Genomic DNA, 27,689 nt, shown 5'->3' on the forward strand with positions numbered 1-27,689 from the left:
TCAAACATAAACGTCACGTTTATTGTTCACAGCTTTACAAAAGAAAAATAGATATGATACATATACACGCGTGCGCACGTGGAATCTCATGTCACGGATGTACAAAAGAGAGAGAGCGAGAGAGAGGGAGGGAGCGGCTTGGCGTAGTTGTTCCCCCTCCCCCACCCCAGTCATGGTGCACTAAGATCACAGTGTTTTACAATTTGAACATGATTGTGTTTGAGGCCCCCCCCCCAACGTCCCTCCCTCCAGCAGGGCGTTAGCTGCATCTCAGTGTGAGCATAGGGCAGCTAGAGGAGAGGCAGGAGATCCAGTCAGAACAGACACTAGAATAATCCAGGAAACAACAATGTATTTGTCTGTCTCCCCTGCACCCCCACTTCCCCACCTTGTGTAGCTGAGAGAGAAAAGGGAAACGATCCTACAGGTGGAACCACCAGACATGGAAAGTGGAAGGTTTTGAGGAGGGGAAAGCAAAACACGACACGAGCAATCACAAAACCCCAAAGTACCCCCCCCTCCCCCGCCCAACAGTGTATGCAGACATCAGTGGTTTCACGCAGCTTGGAAACACTGAGCGGTCATGCACTCCAAAGGAAAATGAACTCCCCCACCTGCAGCTTCAAGTCCAGCAGCTTTCAATCCCGCGCCCCCCAAGCTGCTTCCCCTCTAAGGGTGCTGGCTCTTTCCCTGTGCTCTGGTGAAAGTCCATCCTCAACTCCCCTTTCCTCCCACACCTGCTGAGCAGCTAAGAAGCACAGGCAGGCTACCTCCACATGTCATTAGCAAGTGACGGGGCTATGGAGCAGGCATGACTACTCAGACTGGACTATCTATCCCTTGGGATATTGTTTTCCCTTCCTTTCTGTACTCTGGCCCCAGGGAATTCATCTTGGATTCTTCCTACTCTCCTTCTTGTTCTCTAATGTTGATCTGGAAAACATGCCCCAGGGAGCACCTCTTCCCCCTTTCCTTTGATTAGCTCACTACAGAGGTGGCACCCACCACTTGCTGGGCAGCCCAGGAAAGCATTGTCCTAGCTAACCCAGCCATGCTGGCCCTTTCCCAACTCCCAACTGCCTTTGACCTTGATATGCAGAACCTTTTCTGCCCCAAAGATCCTCCACCAGAAGGCAGCACAGAGTCTAGCAAAGCAGGTGCAATGGCCAACCATGAGCACTCCCATCAAGGAAAATACCCTCTGCCCGCAGCCTACCAAGGGGAGTCAGTGAAGAAGGGGAAATGCAGATTGTTGGCCAAATGGAAAGAGGAAACATATTGGCTCTATTTCAGAAGAGACTCCAGTTGCAACCCTGAGATCAGGGTGTAACGGCTTGCTTCACTTTTCCCCACCCAGGGCTGTAACTGAGGCCTTTCCAGCAGCAGAGTGGGGAACAGCTAGTTACTGACCCAGCATCTAAGTGTTCAGGGTCAGATAAAATACAAGAAGAAGCCTTCAAACCCCAAAGGGCCTGATTCATCTCTCACTCTACCAGTGACACTCCAAAGCAACTTCAGTCAAGTCAGTGGAGTTACATCAGGCTGGTGCCAGAGAGAAGAATCAGGCCCTGAACTTGTTTTAGGGGGAAAGATTTGGGATCACAGTTTGCTTTTTGTCTGCATGCTTCCCAGTCCTGGCTGCAAGTGGGACATGCCCACCCCAAATCCCTGCATGGCTGGGGGGTGGAGAAAGAAGGCTGAGCAAAGGAACACACCCAGCTGCAATCCCAGGTTTGAAAAGTTGCATTCTGAGTGGCTCAGAGAGAACACACCAGTTTCTACGCTACAGCCAATCAGATTTGGACCTGGTGCAAATGAAACTCAGTTGACTACAATGGAGCTGCTTTAACATAAGCCAGAGTTGAATCTGGCTCAATCTCTCCATACATACAGCAGATATGAAAATATATAGCATAGAAAGAGAACGCATGCTGGTGTGGTAGAGAGGCTTGATCAGCATGGGATGACCACGTTATTCCTGGGTGGCACGGCGCTGAGCGAGTTATTCAGGTCATCCTAATTCAGTACCAATAGAACACTCAGATCACCCTACCCCATCAGAGAGCCTGTTTAGGCCACAGAAAAATGCTTTAAGAAATGGTGAAGAGGTGCTAACAACATTATTGGAACTACCTTGTATCCCTCTGCTTGTAGTCAGGTTTCCTACATACCAGGAGTCTAACTGTACATGTCTCAAAGGCAGGGGTGAAAGTAAAGGACGGAGCACAGTTCTATCCCCACTGCGAAAAGCAGAGGGAGCGCTCCCCTCTCTCTCCTTGCCTAGAAAAATCATGCGGCCTCCCAGCTCCCCCATCCCTCTCCTCTGGTGCAGAGAAAGCTCCTTGTGCTGTTTCCATCTACTTTTTTACCGCCCAGAGGGAAAGGTCAACTTGTGCTTTTCTAAAACCTCTAAAAGGCCTCTCTAATACACCATCACGTCATGGTTTTGAGGTCAAGATACCTCCTGATCTATTAGAGCTGGAAACAAAAACTCCTTGTCAGTGGTAAAAGCATCTGATTTTAACTTTGGTGTGTCACAAGATACTAGACCTTGTCCGTGGGTGGGCATCCTGAGCCTCCAGCTTTGTAATTTTGGTGGGGGGAACATTCCACCTCTAGAGCGGGGAGAATTAGGGAACATTTCTTGGCAGGTTGGCTGGTTTTTAAAGGCAGCTGTTTAAATTGCTTCAGAGGTTTGGAATGTTCAAAGTATTTCCAGTGGAGATGGCTTATTGGACAGAATGCAGGGGAGGAAGCCAACAGTGCCTGATAAATGCATCTTTCATGCGGCTAGCACCACTCCCTATATAGTATAAACGTGTGTGTGTGTTTGCATTTACTGTATTCTTAGGACTAAAAAGGGTTTGCTGATGAGATGGAGTTTGAGTCATATTATATAAATATAGCTATCCGTAAAAAAAATTATCAGTAAAGTTGGCATTAGCTTTGCCACCCATTCTATTGACTGTAACTACCTGCTTTCCAAGAGGTGTAAGATGTATTTGATTGACTAGGACTGGAGGGGGTTGATGGGTAGGAACAGTAATAGATTGAAGGCAATGCTGTCAAGTAGCTTTAGGCCCAGCATTTAAGTGTGGTAAAAGCACGGCCTCACAAAATTTACGATGATAAATGTCAGGGCATTGCGGGGGGGTGGGGTGAGGGGGGACGACAGTGCTTTTCAAGGAGGACTGGACTATTGGAAACCCAAACACAACAGCCAGGGGCGGCTCTACCAATTTTGCCGCCCCAAGCAGTCGCCGCCGAATTGCCGCTGCGCCCGGAAGAGCGGCGGGCTGCTGCCCAAAAGCTGCCGCGGCGGGAAGAGCCGAATTGCCGCTGCGGGACACGGACTGCCGCCCCATTCTGAATGCCGCCCCAAGCACCTGCTTGGAAAGCTGGTGCCTGGAGCCAGCCCTGACAACAGCATCAGGCTGGGTTATGGGAATTAGGAAGTGAAACTAAAGCAGAAAGTGAAACTGACTAGGCTTGTTTCCTGGTCCCAGCTCAGTGACATGCAAAAAGCAAACAAACTGCATCAGTGAGAATAAGGCAATCAGGCTGGGATTTGCAGAAGAGCCTAAAGGAATTATGTGCCCAAATCCCATTGAATTTCAATGGGAACTGAGTGCCTAGCTCCCTTAGGTTCCTTTGCAAATCCCAGTCAAAGGCCTGGTCTACATTTAAAAGTTTTACAGGATAACCATGTTGGATGGGGATGTGTGTGATTTTTTTTTAACAAAAGTAGTTATAGTTGTACCAGTATAAAGTGCCTTATACAAGCAGATCTTATTCCACTCCCTGAACCAGAATAAGCCATACCAGTACAATTACCAGTACAAGTATTTTGATACCCGTATAACTGCACCCACACTACTGTCGGGGTTAATTTGCTTTGTTTGCTTTAACTATACGGGTACAGTTAACCCAGCAAAACTTTCTGGGGTACTCAAGCCCTTCGCATGTTCTAACTCTGTTGGCTTCAGTATTAGGAGGAGCTAGCAAGTGTAACACAGTCAAGGCTTTGGTTTTAAGTCTGTGGGACAGATTTGCCCCCTGCTTCTGCAGGCAGTGCCAGGCTGAGGGGAGAGAGCACCTCCAGGAGAAGGCAATTAGTGTCCCCAATGTGTGCTCCACGGGAGGAAGGGCGGGGGGGTTCCACACAATCTGCCCACAGCTCCAGCACACTGAGGCCGCACCAGCTGTTACCCTGTCCTGCTTTTACCCTTCCCCTACCCAGCACCATTCACTTCTGAGACTGGACTGATCCCAGGCAGGGAGTTCCTTGCATCACCCTCCCCCCCCCTCCCCCCCGTATTTCAGGCTGACTTCCTCCTACTGTGAGCTGTCCACCAGGGCTTGGGCCAGTGGAATGAATCTAGCCCTGTGAGTTTTGCATTGACAGTCTCCCTTTCAGGGGATTTAAAGGGGATGTGGGAGGAGTGGAGGGAATGAACAATCCTATTTTAAGAAAGGAAACAGGAATGGGACAGCTTTTGAGAATCGATCAGGGGCTTGTTCTTGTCCCCCATCGTTCAGAGGCTACAAGACTTTTTCATGTAGTGAATATTAAAAGTCTGAGTTTCTCAAATCTGCCGACAGGATGGAGAAGCCCAAACTAAATGGGATTTGAGCTTCCAAATGCCCCTAGGGCAGCTGTGAGAAACTCAGCCTTAAAGTATTAAGTTCTACCCAGGATGAGTTTGGCCCATTTGTGGGGGAAATTAACAAAACCTGTTGAGTCCTCTGTGGAACCCAGGTGTTGGTATCTATAGCAGACGGGGGGAATCCAAGGGGAATCCCAGCTGGCAGGACCATGGAGCTAATATCTGGAAGAGGGTTTTTCACTGTGACACTCCCAGTGGAACATGCAGTTAGCTTGGGTATTCCCAGTCAGCCAGTGGCTTCCCCAGGACCAATGCCCCGCCAACTAGGCTCTATGGCCTTTGCAGTTCCACCCAGTACCCACACTAGACTATGCAATGCTAGCAATAGGATGTGCAGAGAGGAGAAATGTTGGCTCGGGAGTTCCCATGGTACCTATGGCTCCCTCATCCTCACACCAGAGCCACCCCTGGTGGTGCCATTGTATGGATGGTTGGTGGAGGACCTTGCCACTCACTTGTTACGAGTCAAATAGGCCTTAACTGGCACAATCAAACAAACAGCGTCAAATTTCTTTGAGTTCAGATGGTTTTCTTGCTCCTCCCTCCTCCCTCCCCGAGTGGATTCAGAACTCAAGATGTTTCTATTTGGGAAAAAGGGGATCCCTGCCACCTCATTCCTTAGGTGACGTGGAGACAGTGGAAGTCGCTGTCATGCTCCTTTCCATAGGTGGGGGTGGAGGGGGGTTCTCATGCCTTCATCCTCTCCTCACACATCTCAAAGCTCCACTTGGTGGCACCCCCAAGGACCTCCACTAGTTCGTCGTCCCACTGGATCACGTTGCCTTGCAGGTGGGAGGTGCAGTTGGCCAGGCCCAGGATCTCCGTGGGCGTCAGGATGTGGTCCCATATGTTGAACTGAGCTATCTCGCCGACGAAGGCCTGGGTTGCGTCAAATCGACCGCCCAGCGTATCCTGCACCAGCACATTGGGGGTGGGGGGTATCAGCCCATTAACAGAGAAATGGTAGAAAGGGAGAGGGAGAGACAGTGAATGAGAGACATACAAAGGAAACGAGGGGGAGGGAAAGAGAGAGAGAGAGAGAAAGGAAAAGTGAGAGGAGAGAAAAGGTAAAATAGAGAGGGAAAAAGAAGAAACAAACAGAAATGGAGAAAAAACAAAGGAAATCAAATGGCAAGAGTGAACAAAGGAAAGAGAGAGACATGGAGAGAAAGTGAGAGAGAGACAGACAAGGGTAGAGCAAATACAATGAATGAATATGGCCACTGCATTACTCCTGACTACCTCAGATTTCTCTTCCGGGGGATCCCCTTTCCCAGGTGATCCGGAGGGGCGCTGTTACTGTAAACACACACAGCCAACAATGGCTGCAGACTGAATACGGCATTGCCAAGCGAACTCCCACCCAAACTCCCAGGTGCTCTACAAGCATCCGCGGGCTATAACTGAGCTTGGACCTGGAAGCAATCAGGGAGGGGATTCCAAAAAGAACCCGGGCTCTTGCTGTGCAGGGCTGACACAGGCAACCCCTCCCAGCACCACTGAGGAGAGGATGAGGGAGGCGGACGCTGCAGCAGTCAACAGTGGTCCCTCTGATCAGCTGAGGAGCTGTCCTGACCAGCTCCAGATAGGGTGGTAACTGCAGTCTGGGGAGAGTGCTAGAGGGGACACCAGTTTTCTGCTTTTGAGGCTTACAAATACCCCAGAAGGCTGTGCATATTCCACAGAATACCAGGTTAATTGTTCCCAAGATGATGCAGCAACTGCAACCTACCTGCTCCTGGCCCAGGATTATCACCCCGTGGGGTTTGATGGGATGCCAGGCGGCCAGGCTCTCACTGGACCCGCGCTGCTCACCGTCCTCATATGCCCACCACACGCCATCCCGGGTGGTCCAGGCGATGCAGATGTGGTGCCATTTCCCATCCTTCAGATTTAGGGGCAGCTGGGCAACCTTAAAAAAACCCAAAACCAAACCAGGGGTGTCATGGGGCTGCCTTAAAAGCCACAGCGCACCCTTGGCATGTTGTGGGACAATCTCTCCCAGCAGTCACTTGCAGCAGCAGGTCAGGAGTCCTGCACAGACCTTCTCCCACTGGCTCTGACATGCAGCAGCCTGATTTTCAGGGATAGTGTAGAGGGGAACTGGGAGATGCAGGGAGGGGGCGGAGGAGAGATCCTCAGGACTGTGCCTGGAAAGAGGAGGATCCCCTCAGGAGGGAGGAGGTGGAGAGAGGGAAACAGAAAGGAGACAAATAAGAGAGAAAGGGAGAGGTAGGAAAGGGGAGGGGGAAGGAGCAGGGAGAAGGAAAGAGCAGGGGTGGGTAAATAAGGTTTCTGAGTTAGAAACAATAGGGTCTGGTAGTCACACCTCTCCTCTCTCCAGGACAAGGGGAAGCATGGAAGTAATCCCGATCAATGGGAGTAGGGTGGGAGGCTCCTCCCTCTCCCCGCTCCCCCTCTCCAGGAAAGGGTGGCAAACACGCTTACTTCCGCCTATGCTCCCTGCTCGGAGGCTCTAACCCCTCCTGACCTTGTCGTTGATGAGCAGCTCCATGGGGTTGTGTCCCCACTCCATCAGCACAATCTCATTGGCTTGTCCAGGGGCAGAATAGGAGAAAGGAGTGCCCAGCCCAGACGAGGCCTTGGACTTCAGCCACATGCAGATTGTGAAGGCGAAAAGCTCCGGCAGGCTCTTCTTCATGCGTGCGTACATGTAGTTGGTCCGTACAGGGATGGTCACCTTGTAGGCATCTGGAGGGTTGAAGTCTGGTGCTACTGGGTGCTCTTGGGCAAACAAAGGAGAGGGGGGAAAGAAACAGGGCTACAGGTGAGTAACAGTGGGAGCTGCAGAGGGACTGTCCCGCATGGAAACACTGAAAATTAAACCAATCCAACACTGAAATCAACCCTACAGAATGGAACCCTTGCTGACAAAGGCCACTGACAGCACTTGCAGCTCAGCACCATCCTGCCTCCATGTACAGCACCAGCTCAGCTGCAACTGTTAACAACCACTGTCAGTGGTGGTTCTGTTTCGTGGCATAGACAAGGCCGCATTGAAAGGGCATGGTGCAATCAAACAGGCCAGGCAGCAATAGCCCAATGAGCACAGTGCATAGGAGAGATTTGAAAGAACACCCTTACTGCTCAATGTCTGGCCCTTCAGACTCTGTGCCCTATATTTGAACCTGGCCCGAGTCCAGGTTAGATTGTAATCTCCTTAGGCCACAGGCTGTGTTGCCACTTATTTGTACAGAGTCAGATACACTGATAAATAATCGTTAGAGTGACACGGTATTTCATCTCTAGCCCAAAGCATCTACCCTTTCTCCTGATTAAGAATGGTGAGGCACTGTCATGTGCATAGATGGCAGGCGGGGGATAGGATTTTTTGAATCAGCCAGGAGCAGATCATGGTTTAATCAGACTCTCCCCTACCAGTACTGACCCTGTTCCAACTCAGAGACCCGGCTCTGGAGAACACTCAGCTCCTTCTCCACCTCTTGTTGCTGCTGGTCATTGTTGCTAGTAACGGAGGAGTGCTCTTTCTCCAGAGACAGTATCTTGGAGAGGAGCTGCTCCTCTAGCTCCTCCATCTCGGTGTGGAGCACATCTCGGGTCAGCACAGGGGAGGAGGTGGTGGAGATGTTGGCTCGTGCTGGGAGCTCCTGCTGCACTCGGAAAGAGAGGTGAAGAACAGGGAGGGGAGAGGGAAAGGAAGAAAGACAAAAATCAGGGATAAACATAACCACAAAGATGAAAACAAATTACCCAGCCCCATCTCTTCAGAGTCACCTGGGGATAAAGCCCTGGACTTCCAAGTCAAACTGGTTGGTCTTTAAGGGCCTCCGTCTTCATGTGACCCTCACCTTTAGGAGACTCCATTAGTTTCATTACAAACATATCTGACATTAAGCACGTCAACTGGTTACCCTTCATGATCCTTCCCTGTTACCTTGGGGTTGAATAGACAAAGGGACTTCCATTGATGTCAGTTCTGTCTTTGGACAAACTTTCTCCATGGAGAAAGGAGACCATGGGGCTGTGACTGGAAATTTTGTGAGGATTTTCCCAATGGCCAGCACTGGACACTAGATGGGGGGGCTCTGAGTTACTACGGAGAATACTTTCCCAGGTGTGTGGCTGGTGGGTCTTGCCCACGTGCTCAGGGTCCAACAAATCGCCATATTTGGGGTCGGGAAGGAATGTTCCCCCGTGTCAGATTGGGATTTTTTCGCCTTCCCCTTCAGCGCGGCACATGGGTCACTTGGTGGTTTAAACTGGTGTAAATGGTGAATTCGCTGTAACTTGAAGTCTTTAAATCATGATTTGAGGACTCCAGTAACTCAGCCAGTGGTTAGGGGGTCTATCACAGGAGAGGGAGGGTGAAGTTCTGTAGCCTGCGACGTGTGGGAGGTCCGACTAGATGATCACAATGGTCCCTTCTGACCTTAAAGGCTCTGAGTCTATAACAGTGGCTGGGGCTGAGCAAGGAAAGATCAGAGGTCCTCTCCCTCCCTGCCGCTCTCATCTCCGACTTTCAGGCGACTGTCATTGTAACATCACAAAGTGGTGCTGTAATCCTCTTAGCTCAGCTCAGTCGCTGCTCTCTCTCTGTGCTGCTCTCTCTCTGTGTTTGTGTGTGAGGTCACAGCAGGTAGTACATGGCAAAGTGTGGGGAGGACCCCAACAGGAGATAAGGCCCCAGCTGGTAAAGCTCCCCACCAGGGTGTGTATTAACTTGTATAACAGAATCTTGGGGTGCAGTGGCCGCACCTACAGTGTCTCCAGTTGCTGGGAGTTTAAATCCCAAACTGCCCACCCCAAACTCTCGAAGTCCTACCTCCCCATGGACCAGGCTCAGAGTAAAACCTGCACTGGACTCTTTGAGGCAGGCTCTGCTTTGGCTATTGCAAAGCCCTGGTCAGGAACATTGAGGGCATGTCCCAAGATGTTACGGCATTTTCAAAAGACCCAACCATCATCCTGCAGGCTCCCTAGCGGACACCAGGCCAGATGGGAGAAGGGGATGGTATTACTCAGTGGTGGTGGAATCTGTGGTGAGAGGGGAAAGCTGAATGAAAGGGTATTGCCCTTGGGGGGCCCTGCTGCACAGCCTTTGTCTATGCCCCTGTCCATTCTGGCAGAAGGGCTCAGTTCAGCCAGAGAAACCCTCCTATTCAACCCCATCCCCAGCTGACACTGTTCGCAAGGACAGGGTATTGTCTTAGCCTAAAATGTGCTGCCTCCTGTACGTAATCAGTTCGGTGATGGCAGATGGTGCTGTGGGAGTCAGCGCTCGACACCATCCCACACGCCTCCTGCTCTTAACGCCAGCGTGGTGAAGGCGAGGTGGCTGCTGCCGGGATTCATTCCCCCTCCAGTATCAGCTCTTCTCTGGACTAGCTTACACTCTCTGCCTCCCTTTGCGCTGGGCTTCACAAATCCTCTCAAGGCTACTGATGCCAGGGCCGGGGTGCCTGTATGTGTGTGGGTTTGTAACTGTGGTCACCTTCCACCCTCTTCCCGTTCCAGCCCTCCTCCTGCCCGTGCGGAATTGAGGAGCTGCCTCATGCTATCTCCCATTCTCTTCCCCCAGAGAAACAAACTTCTTTTATTTCCCCCGTGTATCCCTCTTGCTATGTTAAGCTTAGGCTCTCCTACAGACGCAGGGTCGGGTGGGAAAGAACAGCTGTGACGCTCAGCCTTTGCCCCCCAGAGCTGGCCTGAGATGAGGTCATGGCACTCAAGGCTTCTGGATAATCACTGCTTAGTTAATGACTTGGGGAGAGGGCATTTGGGGGTACGACCAGCTCAGGTGAGCGCTGATATCGGCTCAAAGTGGCAAGCGAGGAAGAAAAATGTGCCAGGGGCAGGGAAACTGACCTGAAAGATCAAACACTGTCTCTGTCTCTTGCTTTCTTTCCAGGTGTCTGGAGTATAGGTTCCTCCCCCACCTAGTTTGTCTGTTTACAGGTAACCAATCCATCTCTGCCTGCCTGTCCCGCCCCTGCCTGTGGCATATTGGTCTGTTTTTATACACATGTACATCTGTCCTGCTTTTCCATCAATGCCTCCTGCCTCTTTTCGAGTTGGATTTGCAAGAAGTATTGATGGTTGGAAAAACCTTCCTCATTGAGACATCCCTCAATTGATAATTCCTGTTACAGACCTAGACTAGAGAGAGGAAGGATACAAAACACCATTCACTGACCAGCTGGGATGTTAAACTGAGCGTCTTGCACCCACCTCCAATGAAGCATTACATGAAAGTCCCTTCCACCCATCTCTAGTGAGATGTTACACCAATGTCGCTTCTGCCCCTCCCCAGTGGCTTGTCCAGTTGGGAGTGAAGGACCCTCTGGCCCTTTTGGAAAAATTCGGGGGCTAATTCTGATACCCACGCAAATCTTTTCCTCACAGTAAAACAGGCTCCGTTATCCCAGGCCATGTGCTCGCTCTGTCAGTTGCTGTGCTCCGAGGTCTGACTGGGGATAGGGCACGGCAGTGGGAGTGGTGAAGCTCTCCCCACGCCCCACCAAAAATCCCCAACTCCACCCACAATCCCAGACTAGCTAGAGATCTGATAAAAGGACCAGACATGAAATAGTTCATAACTGAAACTGACATCTTTAGGGTTAGAATCAACTCCCCAGTGACAGGAACAGGAACTCTTAATACCACTCTCAAGACCAAAAGTCTGCTTTGTGCATAGGATCAACGAGCAGAGGGGAATGGAAAAGGAATCTCTGTACACACCACATGGTGGGCTGGGCCACAGCTGCTCCTCTGCAGGGCTGTGATTGAGGATGAGACCCCTGGGCATGCAGTGCTGGGGTTCTTGCACTGTCCTCTGAAGCACCTGCTGCTGCTGACGGTCAGAGACAAGATACTGGGGTAGACGGTCTGGCAATTCCTGTGCTCCTATGAATCTGCAGGCCACTTCACTGCACCTCCACCTGCCCATACCTTGACATAGGGTCACTGTACATGACCTGCCTCCCCACCCCAACACACAGCGGAACCCACAGCAGTTAGTTCCACTGTACTTAAGACCATCAGTGCTGACAGGATTGGGGCAGCATTTGCAACATAAGAGTAGCAGCAATGTCTAATGTTCTTCATCAGTAGATCTCAAAGCACATTACATGACTGTCCCCATTTTACAGATGGGAAAACAGAAGCACAGAGATGTGAAGGGATTTACCCAAGTCACCCATCAGGCCAATGGCAGAGCTGGGAATAGAACCCAGGTGTCCTAAGTTCTTGTCCATGCTCTAACCACTAGGCCACCCCCCCACACATAGCATTATCATTTCTCTCCAAACTGCATTGGGTCTGTGTTCTGAAGGTCTTTTCCACAGCCCTAAAGACTAGAAACTGAATGCTAATGTTCAGTGAGAGTTTCAATGTAGAGCTGGTTGAAAAAAAGGAAATTATTTTCCATACATATTTTGAATGAAATGAATTTGTTTTAATTTTTGTGTGTGTGGAATTTTCCACTTCATCAACCAAATGACTCAGAATGATTTTTTTCTTTTAAATTCTTTAGTGGAAAAACTGGAAACATTTCAAACACATTTTTCACACTGTTCAAAAATCCATTTGTCATCAACAGAAAAAACCTTTTAAACAAGTTATTTTCCTTCCACCCTGCTTAGATGTTAAAGAAACTGATGGGCCTGCAGGCTGTTCTACTGCAAACTGGCTTGGTCTGAGCCCAGACTGCACTGCCAACAGGCACCTCACCACCACGTGGGCTAGGAAAGGGATCCAGAGAAAATTCTCCATTTTCTGCTTTGCTTCATTGGAAACTGTCACAGGGTGGTGACTTCCTGTGTTTTCACAGCCTAGAAGCTTCTGCAAAGGCCAGCAAAAGTGGATTTCTGGCTGATTTCTATTATCACTGCCAGCAGCACTTCCGGTTCCCTAGCTGGGAAGAACTGGTATTGCCCAGAATCCAAATGGGGATCTCCAGGAGTGCCCTCTAAGGCAAGCATTTCTATTCACACAGAAAGCGGGCCCCACCCAGGCTAGCTCCATTCTGTGCTCCACTCCTCCAGCACCCAGAGCTTAGGGAGGAACACTGAGACTCAGAAGTGTGGCTAGTAGACACCAGTGTGTGACGCATTAACATGTTGAAATCCATCTTTCCTTGGACTCCAGAATCCAATGCCAGCATAATTTCATCCCACGCTACAGGACAGTTTCTATTTCCCTGTCAATGCCCTGAGGATTCCGCACCATCATTTATCTCTGCTTCTTGGAATATATCGACACAGCAAACCTCTCCCGACCCTCCAGGGGTAGCAAGTCTCCAACCCTGGATCAATTGACTTGGGCTCATGGGGCTCACACTGTGCGGCTAAAAGTAGCAGTGTAGATGTTCCGGCTCAGGCTGGAGCTCAGGCTCTGAGACCCTCCCCAGTCGCCAGGTTTTGGAGCCCAGGCTCCAGCCAGAGCACAAACATTGACACTGCTGTTTTTAGCCCCACAACCTGAGCTCCGTGAGCCCAAATCAGTTGACCTGGGCTCTGAGTCTTGCTTCTGTGTTTCTTTTTTTTGCTGTGTAGACATACCCTTTACTGGCCAGAAGGGGATTGGCTGTTAAGGGGACACGAGGCCCTTTTCCTGCGCTGGGGGCTAAGAACACTGTTCCACAGTATTTCAGCCTGTGGAACAAAGACCAGAGCTGGGAATTAAACCAAGGTCCACTGGACCGCTGTGCAAAGTGCTGACACTTGGATAGACAGATGTGTTGTTTGACTTGTGCCCTATTTATCTATCTAATCTATCTATCAGCAGTTATATTTTTATAAGGGTGACATACATTGCTGTGCTGGGCCAAAGAGAGATCCCAGCTGGATTCCCGTCCTAGACCTCTGGCTCAGGGGGAAGGGGAAGGAGGTTCCTGCACCCCTGTAGTGGCCCCTTTGGCTCATATGGGAACAGCTCTCTCAGGGTTCTAAGAGAAGTCTATTCAATTTGATAAACAGGCACAGAAGATTCCAGGCCTGGTTCTGATTTCCCTCACATTGGTGCAAATCAGGAGTCCTGCTGCTGAGCTCAGTGGAGTCACACTGGCATAAAGCCGGTGTGAGTGAGAGGAGAGTCAGGCCCTCTGTCTGGAAGTCTAACTGGAAGGTTTAAACAGGTAGGAGAGCCTATCGGGGAATGTCTTGCATGCAGCTTTCCCACTGCTGGCAACAAAAGTAACTCCCAAGGGAATCACAGACTTGGAATAGGAGCTATTCAAGCTAAGCAGCAACAAAAGAATTCATTAGCATGCCCGGAAATTTAAAACAAAGCAGCTCTGTGTAATTAGATTGAAATAAGCAAACAGGCTGTAGGGTTAAAGTGGACTCCATTCAAGCAAACCTATACAAATGGAACAGCTCCTCCTCCTCCCAGCTCTTCCCTAAGCTCTCACTAGCATGCTCAGGTACATATTGAATTTCCTCACTCCTGCTCTCTTCAGTTAGTGGTAGCTAGAATAGTCTCTTCCTGTAGTTAATCCACACACGGTCTTTTTCCCCTGAAAGGGAGATCAGTGTTTGGCATTCTCTGCCCCCCTTCCAGGTTTTGGTGCAGGAGCTGTTGCGGGTCTCAGATCATGTATGTTGTGAGCTCTCAGATCTTGACTGAAGTGTTGGGTGGTGTTGAAACTTTAACAAGGATGTTCCTTCATCAAAATCTTCATTAGTCATAGGAGTGATGTAGGTGTCCAGATAAACAAACTAAAATTATAGAGCCAGCTCTTCAGATGATGGTCTGGTTCAAAGGGTTTTTAAACAGTCTGACTAAAATCGCCTTCTCCTCTCTACTGGCTGTGTGAAGTCACTAGTTCAAGAGTTTTCCAGGGCAAACAAGACCTGAATTTTTAAGGTAAACAAACAAGCAGAAACCTCTCACACGCACACTTTCAGGCCTTCTTTATTCATCATCAGTAGAGCTGGGTGGAGAAAGGGAGTCCCCTTTCACACAGGCTTTAGATACTTTGAAATCTGGTGTCATTCCAATTAGGAATGAAAACAAAATTCTTTGCAAATGAAGCCCCTACCCCGGGGAAGTTCGCCTTGTGTGTTGCCATGGAGCCCTGGGCCCTGGAAGCCCTGGGCTTCCCAACCCCAAGGCAGTCTGGCGAGCTACCCTGAAGCTGCAGACCCAGGAAGTACTGGGGTCTCCAGCCCTGGGCAGTCCAGCAGGCAGGCTGCTGAGGAGCCAGGAGGGGGCAATCTTGTGGGAAATGAGGCAGTTTTGAAACCTACCTGGCAAAACATATTGACTCAATGAATGAGCAAATTCTGACGAAAAAATATTTGGTCAGAAATTTGCTGACTGGCTCTGATCCAAAAGAAGCAAAGAAAGGGCACAAGCTCATTTTAATATTAAGTTTTGCAGGTCACCTTAGTAGATCATTAGATTCATTGAGTTTAAGGCCAGGAGGAACCTTCATGGTCAAATAGTATGACCTCCTGCAAAACACAAGCCAGAAAACCTCACCCAGTAATTCCTGAATCAAGCTCATAACTTCCGTTTGAGAGAAAGATATCCAGTCTTGATTTAAAGACTTCAAGCAATGGAGAATCCACCACATTCCTTGGTAATTTATTCACTGGTTAATTACCTCACTGTTAAAAATGTGGACCTTATTTCTAATCTAAATTTATCTGACTTCATTCTCCAACCACTGGGTCTTGCTCTGCCTTGTTCTGCTAGGTCAAAGATCTGTCTCCTCTCAGACCAGAAGTCAGGATGGAGTCCTGCCCGTCAGCATGTTGGGTATGTCTCCTTTCTTTGGAATGGTGAACTGGGATGGTCTAGGATCAGAAAGGCATATTCCACACAATCTATTTCCTGAGAAAGAGCAGGGAGGGCTACTGGTGAACAACTTTCTTTCTCATCTTCTTTGCATTAATAATAACAGCATTAATAATAGAGCAATAATTCCAGGACTGTCCGGCAAAGACTCATGCAGAGAGATGGACTTCCTAGCAACCTAGTAGGTGGGAGAAGACCAGCTGCCTCTGCTGTGCTTTTTTAGCTAAGCCGGTGATAACGGAACCTCTTTCTGAATAATAATCATTTAAAAAAAACCATCACAAACTGCATCACTTCTCTGGTTATTCTATCAAGGGAAAAAACATCCCCACTGTGGGTAAAATGAGGCATAGAATATACTTTTAAAATACAGATGAATTGACAAGAAAATGATCCCTCAGCAAAGAGGTGATAGTTAGAGGGGGGTGAATTCTCTCTTTAGTCAACTGCCTGCTGAGTACTTCTCTATCCTGGCCTCCTTCAGGGCAAAAGATGCTTTAATTGCAATTACAGTCATAGAATTGTAAGCATTAAAGATGAAAAAGATCTATTATGCTATCTAGTTCCACCCCCTGCCACCAGCCAATGCAGGATTGTCCTCTAAAATCTATTCCCTGGTGGTATTTCCATTCTAGCTTTAATTGTCCCAAACAACAGGGCTCCCACCACTTTCCTTGGGAGACTATTCTATAGCCTTTGAAGTTCTCACTGTTAGGAACACATTTCCTGATCTCCAGCCACATTTTCCCTTTGCTCAAATTTGTGCCATTACTTCTAGTTACTCCCCATGGGGCACATGGTGCTTTTGGTGTAAGCAAAATGACACATTGATAAAGACACAGAAAGGAGAAGAGAAAGCTGAGGAGAGGAACATCAGGGAAGGGGGATGGATGGAGAGGAGGGAAAGCTGAATGAGTCATTTACATGCCCATGAGAGGAATAATTTATGATCAGGTGTGTGTGGGGGGTGCCCTGCTTTGTTTTGGTGGGGTTATTTACTTGTGCTCCCTGTTGGTTTTAGCTTTTATTTATTTATTTACTATTACTGTTGCTGCGGATTTTGAGGGCTTTTCTAATCCATTTAGGCTGCTTGGATATTACAAAGGCTGCAGAGATACTGTCTGCTACACCCTTTGATTGTTCTAGCTCTGGATTTAAATGCCATGTCCCTGTTTATATGTTCAGCTCCACCTGTTAATAGAAAAGAGCTCTTGTCACTGTTGTTAGCATCATGACAATCTGCCCTACACTGATCAATAAAGGTTTGTTTCTCTCCCTCATTCCCTCTGACTGACTGCCTTTTCTTTCTTTTCCTTCTTTCCTTTCTTTCTCTGTAACGTCCTTTCTTTCTTCTGGCAGCTTCCTCCATTTCTCTCTCTCTCTGAAACTTTTCTCTCTTTCTCTAGCTCCCTTCATACCACATTCTCTCTCTAATTATTTTTGTCTCTCTCCCCTACCTTTTTTGTCTCTTTTTGTATTGATCTGTCTAGCTCAGTTTATCTGTTCTCTCCCCTGACTCCGCTGATTCCTGGATGGGTCACAAAGATGATCTTGTATCCGATCTAAGGAGAACCAGACTACAGTATTGGCTTTGGCACTGTCAGCATATGGGATGATGAGCCCTCGTAACCTGCCCACACACGGAGCCTTCACTTGTCACCACTTTCCCTGTGTGCTGACTGAAAGGGACAGTAAGAATGTCATCCCACTTCCCTAGCAGAGAACCTCAATCAACCCTAGCAGGGGGCGGTGCAAAATCAGACCTGCAGAGCCCCAGAAAACTTCAGAAAGCAACAGAAGTCAGTGGTGGGTGGAAAGGGCTTGGCAACTGGGCAGGAGACAGTGGAAACTGTCACTGTGGAGCAGAGCATAAGGTTTCGGCAGCTGGGAGGGGGTTTGTCTCTGGGGGGCGGGGAGGGAAGATTTCAGAAGCTGTGAGAGGGTCAGTTTGGGGCTGCAAGGAGAGAGGGCTTCAGAAGCTGGTTGGGGTTTTGGATGGTGGTGCTTGTCCCTGGGAGTGTTAAAGAGGGTTCCGCTCTACATCACCTTTCACATGGAGGTGGGGGGGTCAGCCAGATGGGAAGGTTTGTGCTAGGTTGGGAGATGCCAACAAGGGCCCCTGCACCTCAAAACTTGGCTTGTGCTTGGGGTTGGCAGCAAAGAGCATGATTTTTGGACAGGCTCCTCTGGGTTAGCTCATCTTCTAGGAGAGGGTGAGGAGCAGTTAGGATTGACTAGTGGGATCTGTCTGGCCATTCCTATAACGACTCTGCTTGGCCCAGGTGGGAAGCAAGACAGGAGGTTTACGGAGTATGAGGACACCATTTACAGCTCTCCCTGGAACTATCATGTTAGCCTCACTCTTTGTGGGAAGAGACAAAAATGTATTTGCCAAACGATTGGATGGTGAATGGTTCCCGCAGCCTTTCACCTCCAGGTCAGCAGTTCCAGCCTGGTCCCAGGCCAGTGGACCAGGAAATAAATACCTCCTGACACGTGGTCAGTGGCTTGTGCAGAATTAGCTGAGGGGTGTTTCAATCCCATTCCTAGTGGGACAGATTTTCACAGCACAAAACCATCATCCCATCGGGGGCTTAATTGCCCAGCTCACCAGAGAGGCCCAGGATTGACAGGGCCATGGACACTGAACTCCCCACATCAAAGGGCTTCCCCTACAGTCAGCATTAAGATACAGTGGAGTGATGGAAATTTTCACTGCCGCCGGCTGAGCTGTGCCCTGTGCTGGCAATTTCAGTTTCCAGGGCTGCCAGTCTAGCACCTTTCCCCTCAGACCAAATGACTTCAGAGCCGTAACTGCGGCACTAATGTCATTTTCCACTGCCCTTTTGGTAGGAGGGAATGTACGGAATGACTTCTGAAAAGCTGTTCATTCAGCTCAGTGCTACCCACCTGCCAAAGCGAAGGCAGCAAGCGGGGGGTGGGCAGCGGGGGCTTCTTTATGCCTTTGTGCTGCCAAGCCAACAAAAAGATTGAAATTTGCCAGTTAATATTAACCACATTAAATGTCAACGTCTGGAGTGGTGGGGGGAAGCCAGCACCTTGGCAATCTGTGAGTCTTGGGACTTGATTGGTTTCTATTCGTTGTCAAGCAAATGCACTTTCATTTATATAAGGAGATCAAAGCCCCTCGTTTAACTAATGCATTACAAAATCTGTTCCCACTGCTTTTGTTACAATCTCCCCCCACTTCCCTTCCTCCAATATGTTCACCTTAACTGCTAAGATAAAGAGGACAGGACCAAGGACTAATGCCCCGTATACTCATGGGAAACCTCTCAGTCTAGATTGCATCACTTGGGAGCCATGGGACCAGTCCTCCCCCTGTCTTTGCAGAGACTCCTCTGGAAGCAACACCATTGTGGTTCCACTGTGCAAGGGGGTGTAGCAGAGGTCCATAAAGGGAGCTCAGCTTTGTGGGGACCCATGCACACTGGCATGCAGGGGGCAGATGGGATTGAAGTGGTTTGCGGAAAAAATGGGGCTGGAGAATTCTTGTTATCACAGTAGGACCTAGAGGCTCCAGCTGAGACTAGAGCTCCATTGTGCTAGGTACTGTACGCACACATAGCAAAAGAGATTCTGCTCCTACATGGATTCCCCCCCCCCCCCCGTCCTGCCAAGCCTCACTTCCTCCTCTCCCCCATGGAGATGGCCACAGGTGCTACTGTAGCATTAGGACTGCATTAGCCTGAGCACAGCCTTTCTACAGCCACTCTGCAGCCTGGGGCTGGGCACTGCCTCAGTACACTTGCTCCATATGAATGACAAGAAACCATTCCTATCAGAGAGGCTTGTTAGACTGCAGACCAGTCTCCCGGGGAAGAGGTAGAAAGCCCTGGTGCTGAAGTCACTTAAAATTCACCGAGACAAAGCCACTACAGATGTACCATAGAGAACCACCTTACAGTGGAGGTGGGGGTGGAGAGTGGACCAGATGTGACAAAATAGCCTTTTTCCACCTAGGATCTTTTTTTCCTGGTTAGAGGCCCAATGTCTCTGCTTTGCCATGAACTGAAATGGGATGGATGTGCCTGTTTTTCTCCATAGCAGATTCCCTTAGACAAAGGTACACTAGTAATTTATGTAATAGGCCAAAACATTACAGTTTACAACAATGACATGGCAGTTACTGGGTGATTAGTGTAGAATAGTATTGTGGTTTAATAAGGGTTAGTTCCTTTATAAAACTCTGGATTGGCTTGTCCGTTTCCCTTCCACCTTTACCCATTTCAGATGGGTGCTGGAGTGGAGAAGGCTCCACAGACTGAAAGCAGCAAATTGGGTTAAGGTTAATTGTTTTCTCTTAAGTTTGGGGCTTAAAATAATTTAACTGGTACCTCTGGCATCACTGGCTTTGCAAGCCAAGAACAGATGCCCAAGCATAGGTATGCGTGTGTGTGTCTAGAGAGACATGGAGAGAACGTGAGAAAATAGAAAAAAATACTGCACAGGAAGAAGAAAGGAAGACTCGCTTGGCAGACTGAGCGGCTGGCGGGATTAAGCAATTGGTTATAGAAGCTTTTATCTCTAGGCACCTGTTTGAATTTAGCCTGAGTTCGGTAGTGTCGGAAGAGTTGTTCCCATCTGACGATGACTGTCTGATGGCCTATGTGAAATGAGTTAGGTAACCCATTCCATTTCCATAGTGGACAGGTGTCCACATTCCACACACAAATCCAACACAACGGACGCTGTTCTTCCCTTCTCTATCTGCAGTCTCAGCAGGAAGGCTGGGGACTGAAAGGCCCAAGGATACCCTCAGCTGGTAGGGGTCTCTTCAGAGCGAGCTGGGTGCACAGTTACTGAGGGTGGTGTGCCTGGGAAGTGTTACTGGTTCTGTCTGTTGTGCCCCTGTTCTTTGGGGATAGGGGATTCTAGCCTCCAGGATTATCAAGCCAGCCTGTCTCACCACAGCTAAATCACTTTAAAAAAATTAAGAACGAAACTACTTAATAGGGGGTTTTTAAAGCACCAATAAATCCTGTTATGTCTGACAGCCACACTAACAGCATCCAGATTATATTAATAATCTTCTTTCAAATCCCTCCCAAAACTCACTTCTCCTGCAAAACCTGCATATGTTAACCCATGTCAATAAAAAGACTGTCGCTTATTGTGCTTGTTACCAGATAGATGCTCTAAGACAGAACCTTCCTATGAGTCTCCCAGTGCATTTGGTTTTGTCTGTCTATTGAGACTAAGCTCCTGAAGGCAGGGAACAGCTCTTTTTCTATTCCTTATTCAGTGCCAAGAGCTCTGTCAGTCCCAAAGAAAGACTTCTGACATGACAGATCCCCACCAATTGATTCTTTCCCCCCACTTTATCCCCCTCCCACGCACAGACAGAATTTTTATCTTTAAAAACATCCTTAGCAGAAAGCAAATAAAACTGGAAGCTGAGGTGCAGAGACACAACCCAGCACCACAATCTGGATCAAAAAGCACAGAAATCATAATTAGAAGAGACATATTAGGCCATATCTTGTCGAACTCCCCTCATCTCCAACTACTGCAGAATATTCCCCATACAGTTTATTTTCTAGAGCTTTGTCCAATCCTATCTAAAAGTGCCAACTTGCTAGGGCTTCCACTCCTTCCCTTGGAAGACTGTTCCACAGGCTAAGAAATCTTGCCCTTAAGGAATGTTTCTTAAGATTCAGGTGAAGTTTACCCTTTGCTCAATTCCATCCTATTGCTCCTAGTGATACCCACATTGAACAATTCCTCCCCCTCCTTAAAAGCAACACCTTTCAAATACCTGTGGTCTGTTATGCGCTCAGCTCTTTTAATCTTCCTTCTTTGGTCAATCACTCCCATCCCCAATAATTTTGGTTGCTTCCTCCAGGTTGCTGACAACTTCCTCTTCCTCTGCCCTCTTCTTGGCATCAGGTGCCGAAAATTGAATGCAGTATTTTAGAGGCTGACTAATCAAGCTGTGTCAAGAGGGACTATCATATTTCTGCTTCATAATGGGATGTTTTGTCTTGTATTAGGTGTAGGGTGACCATATTTCCCTATGCTGAATACGGGACACCTGGTAACCATTACTCGTATTCAAGCAAGTTCAATGGCAATCAATTGTACAAACGTTCAAACTAACATCAAGTTGACTGAGCCCCTGTTAAAAAGAAATACTGAGTAGTTCGATTATTTTTATTTACCGTCTTATCTTTAAGGCTTTAAGGTTCACATGGGGAGGGGTGACACATTACCATTACCCTCTGATCCCACTGAGAGTTACCAAAAGAAACTACAGCATTTGCTCAAGAAACTCCCTGAAAAAGCACAAGATCAAATCCGCACAGACACACCCCTGGAACCCCAACCTGGGATATTCTATCTACTACCCAAGATCCATAAACCTGGAAATCCTGGGCGCCCCATCATCTCAGGCATTGGCACCCTGACAGCAGGATTGTCTGACTATGTAGACTCCCTCCTCAGGCCCTACGCTACCAGCACTCCCAGATACCTTCGAGACACCACTGACTTCCTGAGGAAACTACAATCCATCAGTGATCTTCCTGATAACACCATCCTGGCCACTAAGGATGTAGAAGCCCTCTACACCAACATTCCACACAAAGATGGACTACAAGCCGTCAAGAACACTATCCCCGATAATGTCACGGCTAACCTGGTGGCTGAACTTTGTGACTTTGTCCTTATCCATAACTATTTTACATTTGGGGACAATGTATACCTTCAGATCAGTGGCACTGCTATGGGTACCCACATGGCCCCACAGTATGCCAACATTTTTATGGCTGACTTAGAACAACGCTTCCTCAGCTCTCGTCCCCTAACGCCCCTACTCTACTTGCGCTATATTGATGACATCTTCATCATCTGGACCCATGGAAAAGAAGCCCTTGAGGAATTCCACCATGATTTCAACAATTTCCATCCCACCATCAACCTCAGCCTGGTCCAGTCCACACAAGAGATCCACTTCCTGGACACTACAGTGCTAATAAACGATGGTCACATAAACACCACCCTATACCGGAAACCTACTGACCGCTATTCCTACCTACATGCCTCCAGCTTTCACCCTGATCACACCACATGATCCATCGTCTACAGCCAAGCTCTGCAATACAACCGCATTTGCTCCAACCCCTCAGACAGAGACAAACACCTACAAGATCTCTATCAAGCATTCTTACAACTACAATACCCACCTGCGGAAGTGAAGAAACAGACTGATAGAGCCAGAAGAGTTCCCAGAAGTCACCTACTACAGGACAGGCCTAACAAAGAAAATAACAGAACGCCACTAGCCGTCACCTTCAGCCCCCAACTAAAACCCCTCCAACGCATTATTAAGGATCTACAACCTATCCTGAAGGATGACCCAACACTCTCACAAATCTTGGGAGACAGGCCAGTCCTTGCCTACAGACAGCCCCCCAACCTGAAGCAAATACTCACCAAAAACCACATACCACACAACAGAACCACTAACCCAGGAACCTATCCTTGCAACAAAGCCCGTTGCCAACTGTGCCCACATATCTATTCAGGGGACACCATCACAGGGCCTAATAACATCAGCCACACTATCAGAGGCGCGTTCACCTGCACATCCACCAATGTGATATATGCCATCATGTGCCAGCAATGCCCCTCTGCCATGTACATTGGTCAAACTGGACAGTCTCTACGTAAAAGAATAAATGGACACAAATCAGATGTCAAGAATTATAACATTCATAAACCAGTCAGAGAACACTTCAATCTCTCTGGTCACACGATTACAGACATGAAAGTTGCTATATTACAACAAAAATACTTCAAATCCAGACTCCAGCGAGAAACTGTTGAATTGGAATTCATTTGCAAATTGGATACAATTAATTTAGGCTTGAATAGAGACTGGGAGTGGCTAAGTCATTATGCAAGGTAACCTATTTCCCCTTGTTTTTTCCTACCCCCACCGCGCCTCAGACGTTCTTGTTAAACCCTGGATTTGTGCTGGAAATGGCCCACCTTTATTATCATACACATTGTAAGGAGAGTGATCACTTTAGATAAGCTATTACCAGCAGGAGAGTGGGGTGGGAGGAGGTATTTTTTCATGCTTTGTGTGTATATAAAAAGATCTTCTACACTTTCCACAGTATGCATCCGATGAAGTGAGCTGTAGCTCACGAAAGCTTATTATCTAACTTGTCATCTCATGATGTTCAATGAGATGAAATGTAATGCACACCCACCACCATATATACTCACTCTCTCTCTCTGGGTTTCTGTGCGTTGTACTGTCCTTCTGTGTGTGTGTTTGTGTGTGTGTGAAAGAGAGAGAGAGAGACTTTTCCTCTCTACCCCTCTGTGTGTGTCCAGTTGTGTTTGTGTGTTTCTCTCACTCAGTCTTTGCATCTTTCTGACCCTCTGCCCATGTGTCTCTCCATTCTGAAGGGTTTCTTTGGGTCTGGTTTGTCTGGCTCTCTCTCTAGATGGGTCTTTGTCTCCTTGCATGTGTGTCTTTGTGTGTCTGTCTCACACTGTGTGTGTGACAGTCTTTTCCTCGGTTCCTATGTGTACCTGTTTCTCTCCTCTGTGTGCATGTTGTTCTCTGGGAGCTCACTAGTTCTTCTCACTCTGTATGTCTGTGTGGATCTGTAATCCATGCGTGTTTCATAGTCTGTTCCTATGTGTGTGCACTTGCCTCTCTCTTTGTCTCGCCATCCTGCATATCTGTCTCTCTCCGTGTCTTTGTTTGTCTCTATCTCTTCTTGTGTTTTTCTTCATATCTGTTGCACGGATAATCTGAGTGGCTTCACGTATTGTGTTAGCTCTTTCTCTCTGTGTGTGTGTATCAGCCTCTCTCTCTCTCACTGTATGTGCCTAAGTGTGTTTCTCTCCTTTTCTCTCTTTCTTGCACACAGAAAGTTATTCCTGATGACATTGTCTCTAGGAGAGGGATCATCCCTGTCCACCCATCTCTAGATTCCATGCTTATAGGATTCCCCCAACATATAGCTCTCCCCCTTCCTGTGTGGAAGATGATGAGCTGCCTTCATGGCATACTCTTCTCCCCCGTGAATCCACTGAGAGCCCTCCAGGGGTTGAGAGACATTGATGTGGACAGGTGAGTCAGGACAGGCCCTGACATCAGCCTGGGTTAACTTTTCACTCTCCCATACTGAGAGCCCCCTTTTCATTCATAGATAGAAATGGGTGGGGAATCCCTTGCAAGGGAGTCAGATGCAGGGGGATGAGTGGGCCCTGGAGTCAGTCATGACATCCAGGTTTCTATACAGATGGCCCTGGCCTCTGACAGATCTCCTGAGATCCAAACAGATCTTGGGAAGATCCTTGGGTTCTGAGTGGCAAACTCATGCTCATTCCACAGGGAAGGGGCAACCCTTTACTCGCTATAAGAAACATGTCTCCTCATTAAGTACCCAGATGACATGCTACCCACCTTGAGTAAAATCCTGACCTCACCAAAGTCATGGACTTCAATGGGGCCAGGATTTCACCCCTTGAAGGTACACAAATCCATCAGTATCTCCCAGCTTGAGATCTAGCCCGAGGGCATTCCAGAAAGAAAAGAGACATTTAACTCACTTTGCAAAGGTGTATATCATCTCTGAGATTGCCACCAGCCACTAACAACATGAAAATTCAGTTTCCACACACAGACCCTCCCACACCCACCCACCAAGGGGAACAGCTGTTGTAAGTCTTTATGTAAGGCTGGCTTTCATCCCCTTGTAACCAGACTGGAGACTGAAACACTGGCAGTGACCCCAAAGCAGGGACAAGAAGAGGAATAGCACTGCAGGCAAGCAGAAAATGACACAGAGCCCTTTCTTGAATGTAAACAAAAATGTCCATGGCCTCACTTTCATAATTCATTATTTCTTATGTAAGCAATATTCATTATTGTTAGGAAATATTCTGCCACCTTTGCTCCCACTGAGCAGTACAGAGCCTTATTCTGCAAGCAGTCCCATTGCAATCAGTGACATAACTGGATAACTAAGGAACTACTCATTATGTGCGAAGGCAGCAGAATCTAGCCCTACTAACTCCATGGTGCTACCCTCTCCCACAGCAATAGGACTATGGGCAGAGTGAGGTACTACTCTGTGGGAGCATTGGTGGCCTGCTCTGGCCCTGGGCAATTAATAGTATAGATATGTAGGGAATGGAGAAAACATGAGTTCAAAATAAACTCGACGGTGGAGTTGAAAGGGACACACGTCCGCATTTATGAAGAAGAGATGTCTACAAAATGTTTCAATGGATACCTATAAAATGTCCTAAGGTCTTTTACATAAGTAATAGTCTTTGAAGGGAAGTGATGAAAGCCCCATCCCCTGAGAGTCAATTAAAACTAGGCTGGAATATTCTGTGGGGAACAATCCAACATTGGTGGGGCATCTGGAAGCGTGAGAGGAGGGCATGAAATATCCATTTTTATGTATTATATATTGTATATACACACACACACGCAATATCGCTATAATTTCCACCTCTGAATTCTATGAAAGCTACTTGTTTTATTTCAATGAAAGCTTTTTATCAGAGGAAATCTCACATCGAAGAGTAGGGAGAAACCAGAGAAAAGGTGGCAAGGAATCAAACACACACTCACAGGTATTCAATCCATTATACTGTGTCCCCATTTCACCACCACCGCCCACACAGCCAGCCACCCACCCATGGGCCCACAGTTCCCAGAGCCAACAGTCAGGGCTTGCCTGGCTGGGTCTGATTTACCAGAGTACATTACATCTCTGATTTAATTACATGAAGTATTCAAATACACTAACCCCCCTCCCCCCAACCCCTCAGGCATTGGCAATCTAGGAAAAGCCTGGAGAGGGCCGTGCAAAGCAGGGGAGGAGAAGGCTCAGCCGTGGGAGCTGACAGGCTGAGGGGCACGGAGTGGGGAGGAAGGAGAGGAGGGGGAAGAGAGGAGATCGGCAGGGGAGGGCGCGGGGCTGCGGGGGGACGGGATGCGGGGGGGGGGGGGTTTCACGCCTTGCCTCTATCTTGTCGATCCTGTCTTTCAGCGACCGGACAGCATCCTCCATCTCCTGGACCATGGCCGGCGAGTCCCAGGGCAGGTCGCCCATGGTGTCTTTCCGGGGCCCGCCCCAGAGAGAGGCGCTGTCCTGGAAGCTCCGCTCCAGCCCGTTCTCGCACTGGCTCAGCTTGCCCGTCAGCTCGCGGATGGTCTCCTGGTCGCTCAGGATCTGGTCCTTCTGCTGCAGCGCCGTCTGCCTCAGCTGCTCGGCCGCGGCGTGCAGGAAGAAGAGGTCCCCGGCGGGCGCGGGGCCGTCCCCCGGCGGGGGGCTGTCGGAGGGGCACTCGGCCGGCAGCGGGGTGCAGAGGAAGCGGCTGAAGAGCTGCTGGCGCTGCTGCTGGCGGGGCCGGGCGCTGCTGGAGAGCAGCTCCAGCAGGGAGTCCTGGGGGCCGCCCGAGAAGCTCTGCCCAGCACCGTGGAGAGCGCCCGGCCCCTTGTCGGCGGCGGAGGCCGGCAGCAGGGCGGCGGCGGCGGCGCTGGAGTCATTGTCAGCACCCTGGAGAGCCCCGGCGGGGCTGGCCGCAGGGTGGACGCTCGCGATGATGCAAATGATTGCACCAAGGAAAGCGAGCATCCCTGCGGCCAGGAGCACGGCCAGAAACTTCAGGGTGGCAGCTGCGAGGGGGGCCCGGCCAGGAGAAAACAAGGCGGGCGGGCGCCCCGGGAGCGAGAGAGCGCGAGGCGGAGCGGGCGCTGCCTGAGGAGCCCCCGGCTGCCTTGTGCCGCTGGAACCAGCGCGGCGCCGAGTGTCTCCGGCTGGGGCTGGGGCTAGGGGGGGGGGGGCTGATGGGCACGTCACTGACTCTGCCCCTCCGGGTTCCCTCCCCGCCCTTCCCCGCACCCGTTCGGCGCCGGCCCAGGAGCGCAGCCCGCCTCGCTCCGGCGCTCAGAGGCGCGAGAGGGGAAAGAGAAGAGACCCAGCCCGGGAGCTGCTGCTGCTGCTGAGCACCGCAGCCCCAGCCAGCGCAGGAGATCAAATACAGTCCTCGGAACCCTCCCACCCAGCTGGGAGCTGGCATCGCCCCCTCCCTGGGCAAACGGGGGCTGCCACTTCATGGATTGGGGCCCCACTCCCAGAATCCACCACGTGGCCCCCTGCACCCCACCTAGCCCGGGCTGTTAAACACATTTCTTTAAGCAAGGGGGTAGGGTTGCCAGTTTCGGTAGGTTTCATC

General features: G+C 49.2%; 1 protein-coding gene across 1 annotated transcript; it reads right to left on the reverse strand.

The window, feature by feature from the left end:
- On the reverse strand, positions 1–27,245 carry NPTXR (neuronal pentraxin receptor). Its single transcript, XM_084617952.1, has 5 exons — positions 26,474–27,245; positions 8,077–8,299; positions 7,159–7,412; positions 6,400–6,579; positions 1–5,579 (listed from the first exon to the last, which is right to left on the reverse strand). The coding sequence occupies exons 1-5, from the start codon at positions 27,086–27,088 to the stop codon at positions 5,355–5,357; spliced, it is 1,497 nt and encodes a 498-aa protein (XP_084474078.1). The 5' UTR covers positions 27,089–27,245; the 3' UTR covers positions 1–5,354.
- Positions 27,246–27,689: the final 444 nt, after the last annotated feature.

The sequence above is a fragment of the Lepidochelys olivacea genome, assembly GCF_965140295.1.
Source record: "Lepidochelys olivacea isolate rLepOli2 genome assembly, chromosome: 1".
In the NCBI taxonomy this organism is placed as follows: Eukaryota; Metazoa; Chordata; order Testudines; family Cheloniidae; genus Lepidochelys; species Lepidochelys olivacea.

Excerpts from the sequence above, each read along its gene's own strand:
- NPTXR (XM_084617952.1), bottom strand. The coding sequence starts at position 27,088 with ATGCTCGCTTTCCTTGGTGCAATCATTTGCATCATCGCGAGCGTCCAC. Across the intron at positions 6,580-7,158 it reads AGCTGCTCATCAACGACAAG|GTTGCCCAGCTGCCCCTAAA; the intron begins GTCAGGAGGGGT and ends GGTTTTTTTAAG. Across the intron at positions 5,580-6,399 it reads TAATCCTGGGCCAGGAGCAG|GATACGCTGGGCGGTCGATT; the intron begins GTAGGTTGCAGT and ends GTGCTGGTGCAG.